The 22,843-nt window shown below is 40.4% G+C and overlaps 2 protein-coding genes across 3 annotated transcripts; one reads left to right on the top strand and one right to left on the bottom strand.

Annotated features, from left to right (window-relative positions):
• Nucleotides 1–1,908: 1,908 nt before the first annotated feature.
• cnga3a (cyclic nucleotide gated channel subunit alpha 3a) lies at nucleotides 1,909–7,060 on the top strand (the record flags this gene model as incomplete). The annotated part of the gene is made up of 8 exons (XM_083940666.1): nucleotides 1,909–2,009; nucleotides 2,272–2,337; nucleotides 3,383–3,556; nucleotides 4,369–4,428; nucleotides 4,952–5,155; nucleotides 5,292–5,393; nucleotides 5,481–5,587; nucleotides 5,664–7,060. 8 exons carry the CDS (start codon nucleotides 1,909–1,911, stop codon nucleotides 7,058–7,060), a joined length of 2,211 nt encoding a protein of 736 aa, XP_083796792.1.
• Nucleotides 7,061–8,882: 1,822 nt separating this feature from the next.
• Nucleotides 8,883–17,714, bottom strand: ube3a (ubiquitin protein ligase E3A). 2 transcript variants are annotated; one of them, XM_083911329.1, is made up of 11 exons: nucleotides 17,497–17,714; nucleotides 16,171–16,217; nucleotides 15,615–15,687; nucleotides 14,311–15,521; nucleotides 12,872–13,016; nucleotides 12,440–12,645; nucleotides 11,805–11,969; nucleotides 11,171–11,326; nucleotides 11,012–11,085; nucleotides 10,671–10,812; nucleotides 8,883–9,901 (listed from the first exon to the last, which is right to left on the bottom strand). In XM_083911329.1, the coding sequence occupies exons 3-11, from the start codon at nucleotides 15,655–15,657 to the stop codon at nucleotides 9,656–9,658; spliced, it is 2,388 nt and encodes a 795-aa protein (XP_083767455.1). In that variant the 5' UTR covers nucleotides 15,658–15,687; nucleotides 16,171–16,217; nucleotides 17,497–17,714; the 3' UTR covers nucleotides 8,883–9,655. The 2 variants fall into 2 exon arrangements, with proteins under 2 accessions (XP_083767455.1, XP_083767454.1); XM_083911328.1 differs by having other exon boundaries at nucleotides 9,656–9,901; nucleotides 10,671–10,814; nucleotides 15,615–15,883.
• Between the last annotated feature and the right edge of the window lie 5,129 nt (nucleotides 17,715–22,843).

Below are 22,843 nucleotides of genomic sequence, written 5' to 3'. Positions count from 1 at the left end.
TTTTTTGTTTGTTGGGGGTATCTTGATGAATACAACACCCACAGGTCTCATGCCTCTAAGTGAGCCTTGACACCTGGGTACAGCAGAGCAACTAATCTCTAGGAACCAGGAGAATCTAATTTAATTTATTTGACTTAAAATAGCCCTATGTTGTTCATGTACAGAGGTTAAACAATTACAAAGGACGTCACTGAATCAAAACATTATTAGACCTTTATTAATAGTTTAAACATTGGTCAAGAAAATGAAAATTAAGATTGTTAGTGGACATGAGGACACAGGAAGAAAGACTTCTCCCAACATTGTGTTTTTTCCTATTTAACTTGTATTTTCATGGTTCATATTCCATCTGGGGAAAAAAAGAGTACATTTTTATTAGAATGCAGGTATATCAGCATAAAGAGTTTTTGAGTGAACGGTAGATTTAAAGAAATCCAACGGCAGATAAGTTCACCACAATGCAGGAAGTGGTGTGTATTGCCATCATTCTTCTTCTTATTATTATTTATTATTGCAATTTGTTTTGCACCATCATCCTGTGACTTCATCAAGACGTGGTCGTCATGTTTGAAACAAACAGGGAAAACAGGCACAAATCACAATCATGTTAATACTTTGATATTATACTAACACTTTTCTTCTTTTTCTGTGCAATATCTTAATCCACCATTTAAGTGCAAAAATGTTATCTTATTGCTATTTTCAGCCATACACAGTCATACATATTATATCTTATACGTTTCTCTACATTTAACTTATCTGATTTCATTTTCCGTGACTTTTATTTGACCTGTATTCTTGTCTCTACTTTATATTTATGTAACTAAGAGGTTATTGGTTACTGTCTATTGTTTACATTCTATATTTACCTTAGAGTTGATTGTTTACTGTGTATTGTTTTATTTTCTATATTTATTTAGCCAAGAGTTTATTGGTTATCCTATACTGTATTTTTTATATATCCTTATGTGTTTTCGTAAGCTGCTGGAAATTCAATTTCCTTGCGGGAGTCATCCCAAAGGATCAATAAAGAGAAGTCAAAGTTTAATAAACTTTGCTCTCCACACACTTCACAGTAAATGTGCATTCTCATGTGCTGCGTGGCTCAGAGGTGGTTACGAAACTCACATTGAACGGACGGACACTGGCTTTACCTTTCGTCACCTTTCAAGCACTTGGCTTCTGGGCGATTCTGCCACTGTGATTTAATTTAGTGGGGGTTGGTTAACTCCCTGGTATTAGCACTAATCTACATGAGTGCACGTGTTACAACCACTGGTGTTCCCCAGAGATCAGTGAGTCATTATTTACCAGCAGACAAAAAAGATGTTATTTGGAGAAAAAGCACATAACAGTTTTATAATTGTATTGAGGTTATGTTTTTTTTATGCCTAAAATCCACCTGTGCTGAATCCAAAAAAAAGAATTATTATTATTAATTTATTTAATGCAGTCCAGGGAGACTTTCCAGGACCGATGGCTGACCTGGCTGTTTCTCCACACAGAAAAGTCACTGCCCCTGTACAGTTGGACCTGTCCTTTAAGTGGCGCCCTAATAGACTTAACCTGCTCTATACACGTCTGAACATAGCAACTATAGTCGACTTGTAAGCCATAGCTTAGTTATTTTAAAAAGCAGCTGATCGTTCACAGAGAGAAGGGACTGATCCTGTTTAGTGTTAAGGACATAATGAGGGGGTATTTTTAGGTGCTACTCTCAGACAATCAGTGAAAAGTGGCGTTCAGTAAACACATCAACAACACAGCTCCCAAGTGGGAAATAACTGTTCTTTTGCTGTATGATTTCTGGCTTGTAAAATGTGTTTGTTGTGCCGTAAAGTTGCAGTGTCATAGTGTTTCTTTCTCTGTACCTGTGTGCTCCAGGCCAGCAGAGCCAGACACGACGACATGGCAAAAATCGGCAGTGAAAACTCCTTTTCAAACAGACGTTGTTTGTCCACCAACACCCCTGATGATGAGCTTGCAGTCATTGAAAAAGGGGACAGCAGGTCTGAACGAAATTCTTCAAAGTTTCAAGTAACGCTCCAAAATTCACTGCATGCAACTTTTCAAGTCAACCAAGTCAGGATTTATGTAACTTTGACTACTTTTCTACCACGTCAGCACCTTTTGCATCGTTGTCCATGCGCTTTAACCATTTTGATAACTGAAGACACATTTTCTGTACCTTTGACAGACTGAAATTTGTCACTCACAAGTTGCATGATCTTCAGCATGTCACTCTCTTTTTCTCCCACTGCTGTTGCGTAGGTCTCAGTCGCTTTGTGAAGACAACTCAGAGAGAGCGCTGTCTTCACGTGCTGGAGCAATGGCCAGGTAAACTTCTGTAATAATACTTAGTTTTAGTTCTTAGTCAGTATGTACCAGAGGTGGAAAGTAACTAAGGTCATTCACTCAAGTACTTGAGTACCAGAGTATTTCCATTGTATTCAGAGATGAAATTCAGAGATAGAATGTACATGCAAACAAAATATAAAAACACATTTTGTAAAATACAACACATTCCTATAACCCAATGGTAACCAACCTTTTTTTATTTGTAACCCTTTACAAGAAACATCTGGTTTCTTATAAATAACTATCTTGGGCACAAAAATGTAATATTTCCAATATTCACACAAAAAAGCAAAGATTCAGTCCAAAGTCCAAAAAATGAACACAAACACAGAAATGAGTCTCTTTCTTATGACTTCTCCTAATTATCTGATGACCCCTCAGACGTATACAACACGAGGGTTAGGGGTTAGAAAAAGATCATGTTTTGAATTCAAATGAGTCACGGACGTAACAGTGTCACACGGGGAACGTTAACTTAAAAAATGGAAGAAAAAAAAACCCTCCAGTCTCCTGGGGGAAAGTCCTGTGTTGGTCTGACCCATCCACCACCCCAACCTTCCTTGATATGCAGAGTTTGGGGTTCTTATGATGTCACCTTACTTCCTTGTTTGCCCCTGCAATAATTACTATGACCAAAAGAGATTGCAGCTTAATACCAAACGTAAATATGTCGTTATAAGCTGCTTGCACAATCAACTTATTCAGACGTTTTTTTTGGGTGAGGACGCGCTGCATGTATCATGAGACCATTTGATGCGGCCTGACCCCTAGCTTCAGAACCAGCGGACTGAACTACCGCAATAAACCCCTGGAATAGCTACAACAGTAAAATGTTGCTAACACACCTGTATCAGTAATCTTAGAATGTAATGTAAACTTTCACTCGTACTATTGCAATGTTACTACTTTCACTTCAGTATAGGCTCTGAATACTTCCTCCACCACTGGTATTTATATGTTCTGTTCCATCCCTAGACTAGACGGGTGTCACTTTGTTCTGTTTTCCCTCCTGCTAACCTTCCAGGCTCTCTTACTTCTTCTTCATGCTGTGGAACTGGGCGTCTCACAGATCGCACCCCGAAACACAGAGGCACGACTCTTTCCTCGAGCGCTTTAGAGGCCCTGAGCTCAAAGACATGTCCAGTCGAGGGAGCAATGCTCAGTCTGTGGACCACAACGACACAACCCGTAAGAGAAAGTAAGTACTGGAACGTGTGGCAGTACCGCCAACGGTCAGAGTTTCTGACAATGGTTTCTTTGTTTGAAAAAACAATAGCAACCAAAAAGGACAATTAATAAGTAACAATCCTCCTGCAAACCTGTGATGAGTCAAACTGGACTGAATAGAACTAGAAAATGAAGCTAAAGTGTGGAGGGATACAGAGCTGCAGAAGACTGAATCGTGGTACGCCACATAAACCTCCCTCACCAACACTGTTAAATCAGGAGGATAAGAGTGAAATGGATAACTTAGACTTCAAGCACATTCTTTGTAAGCCAAGTTTCTGCCAGCTGAAATCCAAACAACCCAACCATGATGCTCTGCTAGCTAACCACTAGCTAACCACAGGGTCATGCCTATGTTCCCTGAAAGGGTCCTATGTTCCTCGGTCGCATAAGCCTCTGCCTTCGCTGATTTAATTTAGCATTTTGTTAGAGTTAGAGGTGACAGTTAGGGTCAGGGTTAAGGGGTAGGGTTATGGTCTACATAAGCGTATTTGCCGGGGAATTCGGTACTGATAGTGGAAAAAATAAAAGGTTCTCATGTTCCAGGGAACAGGACCTTTTTTGGTAATAGCGGAAAATGTGGTTCTGTGTGGCTAGTAATCCCAAATCACATTTGTGTTCGAGATGCATTTAACAAGAGATACACAAATAATCAACACAGGGATTCAGGATTAGAAATTGTAAAATGTATTTTTCACTTCACTGTGTTTGTAAAGACAAATAAATGTCTGACGCTGTGAGGGTTCCCTGTGCAAAAATCTTGTCTTTCATTTCTTTTCAAAGTCTTGCCAGTAAGTGGCCGCTAGCTACTTACAACATGAATAACTGCAACAACACAGACGAGTAAGTGTGCTCATATGTGTCAGACAATAGAATAGATTAATAGAAAAGTAGATTTGTAGAAAAGTGAGTCATGGATCATGCATTAGTAGCGTATTTTCAATCATGGAGCTAATGTGGTTTATTCTGCAGTAGTTTACAGCACTGAAGTCCTTGAAACATGTCTACCAAGTCCCAATTCCCTTTTGGTGTTTCGTTTCTGCCCTTTGCTTGTTTGAGGGATTTTGTTGTTGCAAGTTATGATGCGGGTTGTACTGATTTAACCTTCAAAATATTTGGACATGAAATGTTCAGGCAAGTTCTGAAGTGGGAAACTGCAAAGAAGACATGGAAACTTACCTGTATTACAATGCCATCTGCTGGACAAATGTATGACCTGCACCAGTTCTTCCAACAACGTCTTGAATCCAAAACTGGGAAACCTCCACTAGACCCCTCTGGTGTAGTCTGGTAGTCCTCTAACTGTCCCTCGTAGATCCCCTCTGTCCTTTTTCACCACCATAAAAACATAATTTGTGATCCATAGCAAAAAAGAGGACAAAAAGGATGAGATTAAAAAAGATGAGAAAAAAGACGAGGACAAGAAAGAAGAAGAGAAGAAGGATGAGAAAAAAGATGAGAAGAAAGATGGGGACAAGAAAGAGGAAGAGAAGAAGGATGAGAAAAAAGATGAGAAGAAAGATGAGAAGAAGGATGATAAAAAAGATGAGAAAAAGAAAGAGGAGCCACCGTAAGTACACCATTAGATATAGTATGTCTATTGAGACTGGGAAATCTAAATACAGAAAGAGTCTGCATGTTTGATACTTACTGTCCGTAAAATCAATCAAATCTTGCAAAAATGTTAAGTAATGAATTGCTTTTAGGAAAGAAATCTGGATTATGGATCCAGCCACAGACCAATACTACAAATGGCTGACCGTCATCGCAGGCCCAGTATTTTATAACCTGATGATGATTGTAACAAGGTATTTCCCTTTTAACATGCTTCAAAACTTTGTCTTCACTAAGTGGGCTGTTCACAAAATTCAAGACGTATCCACTTTGTCTTCTAGATCCTGTTTTAACGAACTCCAGAACACATATACAAACCTGTGGTTATTCATGGACTACAGCGCAGACATCATCTACATCGGAGATACGTTTGTCAGATCAAGAACAGGTTGGATGCTTGAAAATGTGTACACAAATTGAGGTCCATTGCTTTTTTGTCTCCTAATTCTGTGTTTGTCCCTCAGGTTACCTAGAACAAGGCCTGCTGGTAAAGGATTCCAAGAAACTCAGAGATAAATATAAAACAACATCTCAGTTCAAATACGACATGATCTCAATGATACCCACTGATCTGCTGTTTCTGAAATTCGGATACAACAACCCAGAGTTCAGATTCAATCGCCTTTGCAAAATTTCGAGGCTTTTTGAGTTCTTCGAGCGGACTGAAACCAGAACCAGCTTCCCGAACATGTTTCGTATCAGCAACCTCGTACTTTATATCCTCGTCATTATCCACTGGAATGCTTGTATGTTCTTTGCCATTTCAAAAACCATTGGTTTTGGATCTGACACATGGGTATATCCAAATATCAGCCACCCAGAGCACGGACGCTTGGCCAGAAAGTACATCTACTCCCTGTATTGGTCCACACTGACCCTCACCACCATCGGAGAGACCCCTCCACCAGTCAGGGATATTGAGTTTGTCTTTGTCATTTTTGACTTCCTTACCGGTGTGCTGATCTTTGCTAGTATTGTCGGTAACGTCGGTGCCATGATCTCCAACATGAACGCCTCCCGTGCTGAGTTCCAGGCGAAGATCGACTCCATAAAGCAGTACATGCAGTTCCGAAAGGTCACCAAAGATTTGGAGGCCAGGGTCATCAAGTGGTTTGACTACTTGTGGACTGAGAAGAAGACCTGTGACGAGAAGGAAGTTTTGAAGAACCTCCCAGACAAGCTCAAAGCTGAGATCGCCATCAACGTCCATTTGGATACGCTGAAAAAAGTTCGGATTTTCCAGGATTGTGAAGCTGGTCTCCTGATTGAATTGGTGCTCAAGCTGCAGCCACAAGTGTTCAGTCCTGGAGATTACATCTGTAAGAAGGGAGATATTGGCAGGGAGATGTACATCATCAAGGAGGGGAAGCTAGCTGTGGTGGCAGATGATGGAGTCACTCAGTTCGTAGTGCTCAGTGATGGCGCATACTTCGGGGAAATCAGTATCTTGGGTATCAAGGGCAGTAAAGCAGGCAACAGGAGAACAGCCAACATCAGAAGTGTAGGCTACTCTGATCTCTTTGCCCTGTCCAAAGACGATTTGGTGGAGGCTCTCACTGAATATCCAGATGCCAAAAAAGCTCTGGAGGAAAAGGGGAAAGCCATCCTCATGAAAGACAACCTGATTGATGAAGCCATCGCCAATGCCGGCGCTGACCCCAAAGACCTGGAGGAGAAGATCGAGAAACTGCAGGGCAACCTGGACCTCATGCAGACAAAGTTTGCCCAGCTGATGGCGCAGTTCACCTCCAACCAGACAAGGATGAAGCAGAGGGTCACTGAGATGGAGGCCAAAGTGAAATCCATCCAACCACAGGACCTGTCAGAAGTGGTGGCCGACAAAGACAAAAAAGTCCAGTAATGTGAGGGATTCCCGAGGACTTTACACAAAATTAAGGGATTTTTCATTTAGAATATTTGAGTGACACTTTTTAAAAGGACCATGTTTATATCTATTTATACATCTGTTTGTTATCATCATGTGTCAAATTGTGTACAGTGTATGCAGCAAATATTTTTGTGTATGCTATGACAGCCAATTTTCTGTTGTCATGAAACTACAAGTATGTTGATCAGAAACACTTGTGTATGCAAAAAAATGGCTTTTCGTAGCCTTAGAATGAGGAATGTTTTCATTTCATTCAAACATATTGATCTATCTGTATGTATGAACTACAATTCATACACAATAATGCACCGTTTGATACTGTATGTGAATGTACAAAATAAACTCAAAGGCAGTTCTGTTTATAAGTTATTATCAGCAGTTGTAAATTGTGATGTTGCATGTAAATAAACATTAAAATGTTCATATAACATGTACTGTGTGTCCACATTGTCCTTTTGCAGGTAAGAAAGAAGTGAGTCGAGTGATGATAACTTTAGGTTTTGTCCCTACAAATGATCCCTTTCACATTACATAGAATCATGTGATCCTCTGTCAATATAAAAATATTTTAATTATAAAGCAGGTCGAGGTGCTATATAAATACTGTGAAAATAAAACACATAATCTACAGAGAAATGCACACAGCCCGTATTCAGAATCTGTGTCTTTAAACGAGCCGTCAGGACTTTCGTACGGTTGTGATGTCACAAATATATACATATGTAAAAAGTGCTGCTAGAGTGACGGTACAGTCATTCTCTGGCTGCCATGATGGTGCAGAGACTCCAAGAGTGCAGATGAGGAAGAGCCAGAAATGCTGACCAATCAGAGCACACTAGAGGTGTTATATTACATTTTGATATCACGATTGTTGTCAGGGGAAATATCACGGTTTCATAGTTTCCGCGATTATTAATCAGGGAATGTATTATTTGACTCTATGGAAGGAAAAAGACAACATTCCTTTGGTCCCGTACTGCAAATAAAACATGTCAGCATGTTTATATTGAAAATAGAGGTTTCAGCACGTATTTATAGAACTAGTTAGGTCCAGGTAACTGCGATTTAACCCCGCAAGATTCAAAAAGTTTTGGTTGAGTTTAGTAACGTTCAAATTGGCTAGTTGTTTTTTTTAACATGACTTGAGCATAAAGCTGTGGATGGTTATCTTGAAGCTGTTAGAACAACAAGATGCCTTTTAGACGCCATGCTTTGCAAATTCCATTTTCTACAATTCCCTGATCATTTTGTAGATATCCAAAATGCTCCCACGCTTCCAATATTAGTTTTTTTAGCCAACATAAGGCTGTACGGTCAGTTGCCTCAGACATTTTACAGCTCTTCTTCTCAACGCTTCAGGTGAGTGGCACAACTTTCATGCACAAAACAAACCGGTGCACAAACACTTGTTGCTCATGTGACTCATGAGATTCGTTTTCACAGGGCAACAATCAGGACCATAGAGATTGTAGCTTCTACAATTCTTATGGTTATGAAACCATGGTTATGGTAAAACCGGTTAATCTTAACATCCCTATTCACAACTATACTACATAAAGAGAGTAAGTGTTGCTACAGCTACAATTATGCTGCAGGGACACGGAGAGCTCAGATGCAAAGACCCAGAAACCCTGACAAATCAGAGCGGACTGGGCTTTTTGAAACATCAAAGCATGTAAACGTTTTCTAGTAGATCAAAATAAAGAATGACCGTGAAAATGAGCATATGACTCCTTTGAGTTATCAATATCTGGATTTTTTTCACATTTATTTACTTTGCATAATGATAGCCTTACATAAGAGTTTCACATTATCTGCACATTCGTTATGTACCTGAGATTTATTTATTATTTGGCCAAATAAAACATTTCATGTGACTCTTTTCCTAACAGTTGTAGGCATTGCACATTTGGCAGCTGCACTTACAAATGTGCAATCAGAAACACTTAAAAGCAAACAAACCAAGGTAGGAGAAACACTTTTTTCAGGATGTGAACTGACCAGTCATTCTGACACCCTGCAAGCTATTAAAACCACACTATCTGGTCAGGTGACTGCTTCATAACACACAGTATTCATTTTATATGTAATACGAGAGGCACAACACAAAAATAGTTTAAAATAACCTTTAGGTTAGTGGTGAGCTAGCTCTCACACTGACAGGAAATCGTTTAAATATGAGCTCGTCAATGAGGCTTTTTGGGTTAGCAGTAATATAAAACTTGTTATCAAGGAGCACCATTATGCTCAGTCAACTCCCAATAGCGGGACGAGAGCCTACGGACTGAATGCTGCTACGCCATGAAGAACAGAATAACATGAGAAAAGTCAAACTAAGACAATAAATATACTGCCTGTGCTGGCATTCGCTAAAATCCTGTGTATAAGTGCACTTTCACAGTTTCACAAATCAATACTGTTCACGTTTGCGTAGAAACAAAACACAAAAGAAAAAAAATACATCTCCAAGTGCAGTGTTAAACTCTTTGGGAAACCTAAGTTACTGTATATGAAACGAGCTCTCGGAGTTAGGCCTCGGAGTGAAAGGCCCACAGTGGAGTATGACTGCTAGAGGTTGGTGAGGCACAGGGTTATTGCAGCATTTTGTTTCATGTCATTTCCCTCCTTCCCATTTTTTGTGATACTCCCTTTTTTTTTAAAAATGCAGTCTGAAAACGTCCTTTTTGGATCTGTCACAGCATCCCAAATCCTTTGGCATATGTGATGGCCTTGAGGAGTCGTTCTTTCAGTTTTTCCTTGGAGGAGTATTCTGGGAGCAGCAGTGCGTTGAAGCAGGTGTGAGAGGTTGGTAGCCTGAAAGTATGAAAAGGAAGAGCATTAAAAATGTGATGAATGTGAAGTGAGACAAACTCATCATGTGGATTTGAGCCTCAACAGTGTTTTGAATATTTAGTCGTTTGACCGACAGAAGGATTAAATAACAACCAAGTAGATGTCTGTTACTAGTAGCATACGTTTAGTTATGATGGAGGATCACACACAGAAATAATTCCATTAGAATATGTTCTCTCTCTAAAAATAAAATGGGGCTGTAGTTCTTTACCTGATCATTTATTATTTCAGACCGCTCTAATTCCCAGTTTGTTAAATACAGATGCTTGTCTCGGCCCTCTGCATCTGATACCAACGCACAAGGCACCCCTTAGCGTCCGTATGAGACGCACCAGGCTTTCTAACTCCAATGTAAACCCATCTGACGCTCAGAGCAACCGCAGCGAGATGACGTAGTATGAATAGGGACAAAGTCCGAGTACTAAAAGAGTTCAGGGTAGATGGATGGGTCAAACAAACACAGGACTTTCACCCAGGTGATCGTGTACCTAACTTAAGTTACGTAATGAACATTAACCAAAATACAATATTTTCCTTCTAAGCTAGTAGCTTTGTCTGAATTTACAACATGTTTAAGATTGCGGTACATGGATTATCATAGTTTGATGAGCAGGGCTACCCAGAGCGCTAAAAAAAGACGGGAAACGGTGTGGGAATAAGAACAGGTTTATTGTAAATAACCCCCCCCCCCAAAAAAAAAAAAAAACAAACAAAGAAAACTGTGCAGTACCTGTCTGTGTCGGAGCCATTCTTGGCGATGATCATTTTTAACTTGCCAAGCCCGCCAACTGGTGCTCTGTCTGTGCCGGTGGTAAACTGAAGAAACAACCTCTTCTGCTCCTCTCCAAACGAGTGAATCGTCTCCCAGAAATCTCTGTGAGCAGGAAATGTAAGAAAACATTAAACAGCAATGATAAAATCAATGTCCTTTTTTTTATTTGACCTGCTGCTTAAAACATTTCCCATATTGTAAAAGGTGTCTTTTTGCATCATTTGTCAGGCTGGGGTCTTAAAGAGGCTTAAACAGAGTGTTTTCAGAAAACGTGTGGACAAAAGGTAAATGGGACTTACTTGATGATTTGACTGTCCTTGCTATAACCTCCATCATAGTCTGTTGTCTTTTCAAGTGCTTCAAAGTCAAGTTTCTGTGAAATCCCAAAAGATTGCTCTGTAAGTCATAAAATACTACAATAAAGTACTGAAAATCTGAATGAAGCTTTGTTTCCTCACCCTGCTTCCACAAATAAGCATCTCCACTTCCTCCGGTCTAAACAAATATTTCAGTGGGGACTCATTTGTGACAATTAGGAAACCTCTTTTGAAGGCTCTGAATTGTCTCTCCGCGGTCTTGTTCAGTATGTAGTCGGCATACATGTCCACAAACTCCTGTGAAATATGGATGCAAAAAAAGGCAAAAGCGATAGCTCATTAACTTTCTTTCATAGCTGCAGTAAAACGAATGTGAGCCTTTGATCAACAGTGTATTCTGTGAATTTTAAGTGATGCTTCTACACGGTTTCTCTCAACAGAAGAAAGACGACCTACAGAATGCAGTATCATGGAGGTGGCAGGTGGGCTGCGTCATTTTCAGCTCTTTCATACACATCGGGTTCCTGTTGCTGCTCTTTTGAAATGTCAAATCAAAAGAGGAACAAGAAATATGTGCCAGTGGTTGATTTTAATAATAAAGACACTATCTTCTAACTTATTTTTTGAATTAAGTTTGGAGTAGTCGCATTAAATTGCTAAACCCTTCTCTAGTGTGTTAAGGTCAACCCACCGTCCATCCACTACCATTATGTAAATGAACATAACCATCCTTTACACAGAGCCCTGTTGTGGTTTTAACATTGAGACATTTCACCTGTCTATTGTCCTTAGTAACGTGGATCTGGTCTCCTTGCTCCTTTAAGTCATATAAGATCGGGTTTCCAAAAAGGTCTGTGTGTGATATCTGGTAGGTGAGCATCATGTCTTCCTCTACATTGCCCGTGTATTCAAGCAACTGCTTCAGACTCTGGTAGAGAACCTGCAAGAAGAAAAGAAGAAACGTCTGCTGTAAAAGAAGAGATTTGGGGAAATATTCTTACATGCATTCGTGTCGGAGTCAGTTGAGAAGATTGATACCACTCTCGTTAAATGTGAAGCTCCGGCCAGTCTTTACGCTAAGGTAACGGTCTTCTGGGTTGATCTTCAAATTTGACCTTGACAGTGACATTGAACTTCTTATCTAAATCCTGACAAGACACATGTTTTCCAAAATGTTGGAACATTTCCTTCAGGATTACAGTTTCTTACATGCCAAAAGAAACTGCCTCCTACACTTAAAAAATGTGTAGTTTCCTAGTTCCCCCAGGAACTCTGAAAACTGCAGCATATATACACCATACACACACACCCACCATACACATCTTCAGCAAAATAAGCCTTTTCAGAGGTACAGAACTGATGTGTTGTCTTAAACTGTATATTAACTTGAGAGAGAGAGAGTTACTGTACTGGATGTGAGTCTGACAGGTCCAAGTAGGTCCCTTTCTTGCCCATGAGTTTCCTGTAGACAACCATAGGGAAATGTACGTCCAGGATGCAGTTGTTGTAAATGGCGAGCCCCAGCACGAGTCCAACAAGAGTGTACTGCGCTTCATTCTCCAGTGAGGATGAATTAAACCAAAAAAGTTTAGTGTCGTCATCGTAGCTGAACATTCCTGTTCAGGAAGTCAAACAGACAAGAGAGAGAGCGAAAAGAAACACATACAGGAGAGTTTTTTTACTCTACAGATATGAAAGTGGTATCATTCTTCTCAACTAACTCTTGGCAAGTAAGCAAGTAAGTGCATTTCATTAAAACCTGAGCTTTTCAGTATATCATATAAAACAGGTAGACACAGGTAGCTAATGTTAAAACTGAAAATCTGTGATTTCGTGTCTCACCGATGTCAGGATTGAAGATTTCCTCCAAGACCAGCTGAAAGAACTCCTTTGAAACCCCTCCTTCGTCTACACCTTGCTCCCCCTCAAACTCAACAAACAGCTGCTTCTTCAGGTCAGACGGGTTCTCCATGGAGATCATCTCCAGCTGCAACGCAATTTAATTCATTCATTTATTTATTCCTTAACATACACGGTAGGATTGAGCATCATCACATGCAACAATAAAACCTGGGTACAGGTACTGGATGGGGGCTAAAGCCTAGACACATACCTTTTTATGGTGCGTACAATACTGAGCTACGTAAATAATAACAATTATTGACATTCTTGCTATAATAAAAAATATACATGTGAAAAGCACAGTGAATCCTTCAACTGTTTCTGTTGATGTTTCTGTCATCTTCCTCACCTCAGATCTCAGTGCCCAGCCATGTGTCCTAAGGGACAGCTAATGTATGTGTGTGGTTGCTTTTTGGTGTCCGTATGTTTGTGTGTGTGGGTGTGTATGTCTGTGGGTATGGCTAGGTATGTGTGTGAGTATGTATTTGTTTATCTATTTTTTTTAAAAGATATTTTGGGGCAGTTTTCAAGCCTTTTATTAGATAGGACTGACAGGAAATGGGGTGAGAGAGGGGGGGGGGCATGTAGAAAAGGGCCGCAGGTCGGAGTCGAACACGCGTTTGCTGCCTCGAGGACCTTTAGCCTCTTTACATGGGGTGACTGTACCAACCACTGTGTCACCGGTTGCCCCAGTATTTGTGTATCTCTGTGTGTATATTTATGGGGATGGAAGGTTTGGGTTTGCATGTTGTTTCTTTGTTCATGTTTTGTTTTGTTTGGATTCTCTGTGAGGCGCTTTGTGCTACCCGGCAGTATGAAAAGTGCCACATAAATAAAGTTGATTTGATACATTACCTGTAAGCCAGTTAGATGTTGTGGAAATCAAATGTTTTTTTCCACAAATAAGCTGATTCATCTTCGCTAATAATACGTTGGAATCATGTTGATGTACATTAACATGTTTTCATAAAAACTGATTTGCCCCCCCCCTGCAGTAACCCTGATCTGTCGCAGACCCCTGTTGAAGAGCTTTGCTTTTAGGTATCGACTAAAATAACCCAGTGCCAGGTATGGAAGACACCTCCAGTCAATAGATACCTGCATTCGATTTTTTTTTTTGGGTAAAAAATTACTATTTGTATGGTTTTGCTCACAGCCAATCCTCCAAGCATTCTTCGATTTAATGCGATGAGCGACTTGGCAACTACCTCAGCAGCTGTAGTGTGGTGAAGATGAGCTTGGTGTATTTGATGTAGTTGGTAGTATAGCGTGTCCAGATACCTTCAAGATGTTTCAAACTCTACTGGTATCGGTATCACTTTAAGAGTAATGGTATCCTAATTTTAATAAAAGAAAATATCGTGCCGTGACTCACTCACCCTGACGAGGGCGTCGTCGATGATGTGATCTCTGCGTACTTTGAGCTTGAGATAGGGGTTGGGCTGCTGGCCCTGGACCATGCTGTAGAGGGCGGTGAGGCGCCGCTCGCTGTACATCCTGATCCTGTTGTCGTAGTACAGTCCTTGGTTCTTGGTGATGACATTGAGGATGAAGGGGCAGCTTTGGAAAGAAAACTTGGTTTCGGCGTTGACCTTGAAGAAGGTGAAATCCTTGTCCATCTCCACCACTTCGTTCAAGGACTCGTTAACGAAATCCTCAAAAGGGATGAGGGGTTTAATGCCATCTACAGGTCTGACTCCCAGTTCTTTCTCCAGAGCATCGACCCGTGGACCCTTCTTGTAGAGTCGCTCCTCACCTAGAAGCTCATGCAAGGTGAGCTCATCCGACTCAGACTCTTCCTCGTCCTCCTCGTTGTGCTCCACATTCAATTCTCCACCCAGGAGACTTGCGTAGAAGGCAACTTTTAAACACTGAGTCGCATTCACCACAGTCTCATCATCATTTACAAGATTTTCTCCGTCATATTCATTGCTGACGACTGTGAAAGTGATGAGCTGCTGGAAGGTCTCCATCATACGGCGGATGTGTGGGAGACCGTACATGGACCAGAGCTTTGACAGCCTGGCGAGCGCAGTCACAGGCAGTTTGCTCATCGCTTTGCAGAACTGCGGCAATGCAACTTCCAGGTACTCAGGGCTGTGAAGGTTTCTGTTCTCCAACACGATGATGAATATATTCAGGTAATCTGGGTTTGTTTCGTACACATCAAGGTATTCCAGGTCGAGTTCCATGTTCGGAGTGAGGTAAACCAGTGCGTTTACAAGAGCTGCCTCTACCTGGTCGAGGTTAAGAAGTCTATCATAGACTCTCCGCACGGCGTCGATGTCCACTGTGACCTCACATGGGTCGGACATTTCATGAAGACCCTCGTCTGGTAAAGCAGCTGCGGAGGAAGCACCCATCATGTCTAAGGTTCGCTCACTCTGCTTGCCGTGCTTGTCCGCACCTGTTGGTTCAACGGAGTCAAGGTTTTCAGTGGTCTTGGGTTCATCCTTCCTGAAACTCTTTAGCAAGGCTTCTGAACTGGAGAAAATCTTGCCAATGATGCGGATGAGAGCTGAGTAGTCCCCTTTCTCTTCGCAGAAACTCAATATCATACATACGGTGTGCTCTGTGAGGTAATGAACATCTGGACCAAAACAGTAAAAGAGAAAATGGAATTAACACAATGAAGTTGTTCAGAGTCAGTGTCAATGACGCAGTAGTCGTAGTCTTACAGTACCTGAGAAGTCCTCTTTGTTGGGACACAGGTCTGCATCGCTCATCTTACTGTCCAGTAGGGTGTCAGAATCTTTCTTGTAGGGGTGAGGATTACAGAGTTTGGCATTAATCTTAAACAGCTCAAGCGCTTTGGCAGCCGCTGAATTGTTATCCAAAGATTGAGAGTCACTACATGATGCGCAAAACTCATTCGTGCAGTCGCCATTTCCACAGCCGTCAGTTAACTGCCGAAAGTAGCGCTCAATTAGATGCTTTGCAGTCGCTCTGTTCCTGCGTAAGATATTTAAATGGGAAGGATTTAAAGTCATCTATGGTTAGGAAGAAAAGCATTAACACATTCATGCAATTCACAAAAGTGTTGAATGGATTTCGCTTAATGTAAACAGGCACTTTTACAGAGGTTCTTGTTTTAAAAAGGCAACGACATAATGACACTGAAATGACACAAGTAAAGAACAGAAAAAGGGTGCAACTCTTCAGATGGAAATATTAGTTGAACTAACTGCATGTTTATTAGTTCAGCTTTGTGAGGAGTGCAGGACTTAATAGTGACTTACATTCGGCTGGATTCAGGTACACTCCTGCAGACCCTGTGGACAGTCCTCTGGAGGAAAAGTTCGGCCATTAAAACAAGGATTTGACTTAGTCTACTGTGAATATACAGTGCCTATAATTAAAAAGAGGCTGCCGCTTTTTATAATCAATTAGTGGTTTGTATTTATGACGAACGATCACATATTTGATTTTTGAGGCCAAATCATGATCTGATTTAATATATAGTTACTTTAGGCTTTTATTTGTAATTTACGGTGCAGTGAAAACAGACGGTCATACCGATTCCAACAGCGGAACTTTACTCCCCAATACCAGTGCAATTATATATATATTTATATATTATTTTGTTATTATGGAAGTGAGGTGATTATTGTATCACTGTTGTATGGCCTGGCTAAGGTTTGTATAACATTAAAAAAAAACATACAGAATGAATGCCATATAACTTTATCTTTATCTTGTGTGACAGTCAGCCATAACTTAAAAAAAAGAACATTAATAAACTACTTTACAGTAGATTCTGGGATTAAATGGGATTAAGCAGATTTACCAATAGCAGCATTTTAGACAGTATAAGAAGCATTACCATCACTGGGGTCTGTATCAGAAAAACTATAGGAAAATAATGCCAGGGGTTAATTTGTTAGTAATTACTATTAATATAGAGAATGGTTGTATTTTTACAATGTTATAACATTTGTCATACTGTAAATTGAATGCAGGCCAAAGAAATTGTTAATAAGGCTTGTGAAGGTATTGCTTTTCTTTACTTTAATAAAGTATAATATAGGATTCAGCACCCATTTACATGCAAACAGACACACACACAGTCCCTCATGCAATAACAATATTATTTTGAATTTCATTATTGATAAATAAAACGGACATTAAAGGTGTACTCAGTTCTGCTGAAAGGAAATTGTTTATAAACAAGTGTTTATTGCGCAAGTTGAACCGCAGTGACGATTTCAAAAGATTTATTGTACAAATTAAAATACATAATAATAAACCGAATATTCAGTGACATGAGGGCGCGGACTCTGCAAAGTGAGAGGCTAAAATCAACATACAGCGGGTTTTTTTTTTTGTAAATGTAGAGTTAGTTTCATCCGTGCTCGAGTTATTACCATAGGTTAAAGAACAGTCTCCGTGACCCCTACCGGGCACCGTACCACTCGACACACTGATAAGCCGATGAATTAATGTCTTATTTACGTTAAAAATGTCCTAAGCCTGTTTAAATAACACTTGTTAATAGTTAGCCACTTGCCCCCGGCAGCGTGACAGTCATTGTCAGGTCTCGGCCAGCTCCATGTAACGGTACTAACCTGTGGTTTGAGCAGCCCTGTCAGTCAGTGACACTGCAAAAATCCCCCGTGTCAGAGCGTCTGTTTCAGACTCGTGCGGTCCGCTCGGGGCTGCGTCACCGGCCTCAATGTGTTCCGCGACACAGAGTCTGAACCGGGCTCAAGACTCACAGCGCCAGGAAGTCCTAGGTTAATACTTTTGGTTTGTAATTCAAAGCTAAACACTCTCCGCTACCATCTTGTAAACAGAGCGCGAGGTATCCCGACATGCAGCGCGAGCCTGTCACTCTCAATGCTCCCCGTCCCTCCCACCACCCCCCACAGAAAGACACTGAAATAAACAGTGTTACCCTCAAAATATAATATTGTGTTTACTCTCTACGCCACAAACACATATATACACACACACACATATATATATATATATTACAACTTTAATATAATTTATTCATTGAAACACTTTGTTTTAAGCAGGCAGGAAGAAGGTTTCCTGCTTCAGCCTGTTTCCGTGGCACCTACATCAGTCCATGCAGCAGTTTGAAGTGTATAAGAACATAAAGTGATAAATACACCAGAACTATCCAGTAATATGATATATAACAATATAACACTTATAGGGCTCATATACTGTAGAGAAGAAGAAGAATTCCTTTATTAGTCCCGCGAATGGGGAAATTCAATTTTCGTTTTACACACACACATGCCCGAAATACACACACATGCACAGACAGGACCTATATACATGCAACCAATGGAGAGATGCCAGTGACGGGCGCCCCGAGCAGTTGGGGGTTTGGTGCTTTGCTCAACAGCACCTCAGCAGTGCTCAAGAGGTGAACTGGCAGCCAGCCACCACAATCCATACTTGGTCCACACAGGGACTTGAGCCAGTGACCCTCTGGTTCCCAGCCCAGTCACCTATGAACTGAGCTACTACCGCCCTATTACTATGTCTGCATTGTGAGTGTTATTATTAGCATTATTTAAGCTACTTTTAGACTTAATGTACATTTTGTTGATAATATTCTGTACTTTTAATTAGGGAAATATGTTGAAGTAGGCCTTACGTGTAGTTGTAATAGAGTTGTTGTTTTTGTTTTGTTTTTACATTGTTTTACTGCTTAATTTTTGTAGATAATATGAAGCCTGAGCAAGTGTCTAAATGAATACCCACAAAACACGCAGGTAATCAGCTTTGTATTTTATGTTTATTAATTAGAATTAAAATGATTTATTTATGTGTTAAAAATATCTATACATGTAGGTTCGTATGTTTATTCTTTATTGGTCAAGATGGATCCTACTCTACCGACTTTATATAGCCGCTTTTTGATGGTTTAATATATCCAGTATGATCTGTGCGACATCAGAGCAACTTACAAACAACTCTGCAAACACACACACACACACACACACACACACACACACACACACACACACACACACACACACACACACACACACACACACACACACACACACACACACAGCTGAAGTCAAAGTATTTGTTTTTAGTCTCAATCTGATTCATAACCTCTAAATCATATTCATAAACCATAAATAAAAGCTGCCGTATACAGTAGGTATAAACCAATGTCATGTCATTCTGCTACAAGGCCTTGTAAATTATGCATGAATCCATGTGCATTGCTCTGCCCGCTGAGGAGATGTTTGTTTTTCTGTCATCGAGTATTACACTTAGTGGGACATCCGGTTTATGTACATATCAGAACTATGGGTCACATGTAAATACAGTACAGGGGTTATACATGGCAATACAGATGGAAACTAGTTCAGGAGGAGAAGATGATATGTACTCTAACAATAACAGAGTGCATTTACAGGTTATTAAGAGCATGTTCCTGAAAAATCAAGCTACTTTTCCTATCTATTATTAATAGATATGGACTTAAATTCACTCTACGATTGTATGAGAGAGATTCCTAATAAATACATGATGATGATGAATAAAAGGATATCATGCGCAGCGTTAATTACCACCCCTTTGTCTCTCTTTGAGCGCATATATTTGACAAGAGCACTGTCTGCAGTAATCAACATGGACACTGGGAGTCACTGTAAGGACATGTTTCATATAATGGACACTTTCCTCACAAGGGGGTTCTTTCTTATTTTAGATGATTTATTTCACATTATGCTGTAGATAAAAACAGACACATTGAGTTCAAATCCTTACCTTCACATTGTTTTTTCCCAGTGGTTCCCAAACCTTTCTGCCACTGACCCGTCATCACGCGTTTAAATTTTGCTTGTAAGTATTTTTACAGAGTTGTATTGTAAAATATATGATTTCTTCTGTCACCACCAACATGTTTTATCTGGTTTCCTAGTCACCTAGCAACCCCTTCAATGTATCTGCTGACAACTTGTAGGGGCCCTGAGACCAAGGTTGGTAAACCATTGCTCTAGACTACCCTTCATGCTACCTTAAGGGTGAACTAGTCTGATACACAAAACAGCACAGAGCCATGGTCGGGTGGACATTGTTCAAGATAACATTAGAGATCGGTTGAAGATTTTGTTAAAACAATATCACGAAACATTCAGGAACCGTCATTGAATTGTGTGTGCTATGAAAAATGGTCTATAGTCAAATGTAAACTTAGGTGAAAGTAGAAATCCCCCTTGGAAGAGAATGAGTAATTAAGGACACAATTAGGTGCTTTAAAGCTGCTGTACTCGAAATGCTGAAGAAAAAGTTGCTTCCACGCAGTCCTCAGCAACCAAACCGTCAAATGCCGATGTTTTGGGACACCCCTCAGCATCTGATATCGATGCACAAGGCACATACAGTGGTGGATTAGGGTGGTCAGGGGCCCCATGGCTACTGTTTGTTTGCCCCCCCCCCCCCCCCCCCACACACACACACACACATTATTAATCAGGCTTTATCAGAAAAAAAAACACTAGAAAAGAAGAAGAGTCCGCAACCTTGGAAAATCCTGTCCATTTAGAAATTTTCTTTAGTAGATCTTGGTCCCGTTGTTAAAAAAAAATGAAAATAGTCTAGGTAATCCGGGGACCCTAGGCTGCAGCCTGGGCCAGCCTATGTATTAATCCACCACATACATGCACTAACATGCACGTGCAGCCCGGCTAACTATCATAAACAAACAACAGATTCATTCAGATGGCAACACACACACAGTGAGATAGTGACTTCCTTCTCTGCTCAGGACGCCATCACTCCACCATATCTTTACATAAGAAATATGTTTGCTGCTCGATTAGTAGAGTACAGAACTTTTACTTGTCATTCTGTCTCTCTCAATATACCCGTATTCACGCTCTCTCTAAAACGCTCTGTTTTAGTCTCCTGCTTGACACTTGGACCAAATATTTCGAGTCAAGTGTCTGGTTGTGTCATCACAACTGTAAAGACACAGTTTCTGAATACAGGCTGAGTGCATTTCTCTGTGGATTGAGTGTTTTGATACTTCACAGTATAGCACCTCAACCTGCTTTATAATAAACAAAAAAGACATAGGAGACGCCTATTATTCACTCCTTCACAGCCTGTGATCGAAATGGAAAAGGAGGCGACTCCATGAATCTACCCTATAGTCTAAGCTTTGCACTCAAGTGTACACAGGAATTTGTTTCATCATTTCTATGTAACCTTTCTGTTCAGACTGTGTTATGTTACATGTTACAAATGGAGGAAATTATGGACACTGGTGGCCATAGCTTCCTACTGTATGTGTGATAATCTATGGTTATATCATTTCCCTCCCAGCCATTTGATATGGATTAAGAGTGCCTACAATTGACATCACCATGGCACGCCTCTTTTCCTGGAACATATCAATTAACCTCAGTTGTACTGTTGGCAGTTTAGGAATGTGACCACAGGGTGGTACAGAGTGCAGCAGAGGACACCGAAGGTTGCATGTAGGACAGGGCTGTAGGATTATTTTATCATGGTTGTTAAGTGATTCCTGGGAATGTGCCATACTGTACAGGGAAGAGAGACAGGGGTCACAGAGGCAATCAAGAGAGAGCTGATGTCCTGTGTGATCAGGATACATGAAGCAGAGGCACGTCTCTGATCAGCCCTCTCACCTCCGGCTCATAATCCACGCTCACCAGCTCAGGGGATTTTCAACACTTCAGCAGAGTGTGAATGTCGACATCATCACAACAAGCGGGTAAACTGTCGACTGAAATGTTTATGAGGCAAAAACAAGGAATTTGCTTATATCTTGGTTTATGCCTGACACTGTTCGCACAGCACGAAGGGCCTCTTCTTGTCCCCACTCTTTTTTTATGTTGACTTTGTTTTTTTTTTTGTTTTTTTCATGGTTTCCAGAGGATGAATCTCACTGACTTTGGGGATGCTTTCACTTTCCCTCTCTTTCGCCACCATCATGTTGACCTTTTTTAGTCATTTTTATAGTATTAGAAATATCTCAGCAGCTATGGATTAGCATCTGGTCCCAAGATGATTAACCCCAAGGAGTCTTGGACAATCCCATGACTCAATTAATTAATTTATGTGGTAAAACATCTCAACATTTACAAAATAGATTGGCACTATATTTTGCACATTCATATTCCCCAGAGGATGCATCCTACTGACTTTGATGATCACTTGACTTTTCATCTGGCGCCACCATGAGGTTTTGTTTTGGAGTGAAACATCTCACTTTGGTGTATAAAATACAAAAACAACCCAGGCTCTTTGGCATTGGTCTTTACCAGCAGAAGTTCCTGACTCTCACCAGTTAGACATTTTCGTTGTGGTGTTTGTGTGAATTACCCTTCTTCTTCACCCTCAGATGCAATGGTTATGTTTGCCATAACTGCGTACAGACATAACTATAGACTTAAGGCTTATGATGGTTATTAACTTGAATTCTTCATTTATCTGTAAACCACACAAATTGGTGAATTGCAGACAATTAGCTATACTGCATTAATTCACATACAACATAAGTTAATGAGGAACATTTCCTAAATTTGTGTGAACTCTTACATACAGTGGGGCACTGAAATTACCATTATTGACTGGCATTTCAGTTTAGTCCCCCTCCATAGAAGTCACCTAGAACCAAAGACCAACCTAATCTTAAAAAGTGAAAGAAAACATACCTGCGTTGCATCAAATAAAGCAGGCCAGCGCTCCATGATGTCTCATAAATTTCATTTCTTGCCTATGAAGAGAAGATTGTTTGGTTAATTTTCTTAGCAACCACCTGAGGCAAGGCTGTGGCAATTTGCCTACAGTGAAACTACAATGATATCCCTGTGAATGAAAAAAGTATTTTTAAAAACGTGTCCATGGATTGATTTGAATCAAAGAATGTAGCTGATGGTAACTGGAATAAGCAAAAACTGAATCATGCTT

This window comes from Echiichthys vipera (genome assembly GCF_963691815.1).
Source record: "Echiichthys vipera genome assembly, chromosome: 3".
Lineage (NCBI taxonomy): Eukaryota > Metazoa > Chordata > Actinopteri > Perciformes > Trachinidae > Echiichthys > Echiichthys vipera.
The sequence above is the reverse complement of the archived record's forward strand: the minus strand, read 5'-3'. Positions and strand labels throughout refer to the sequence as shown.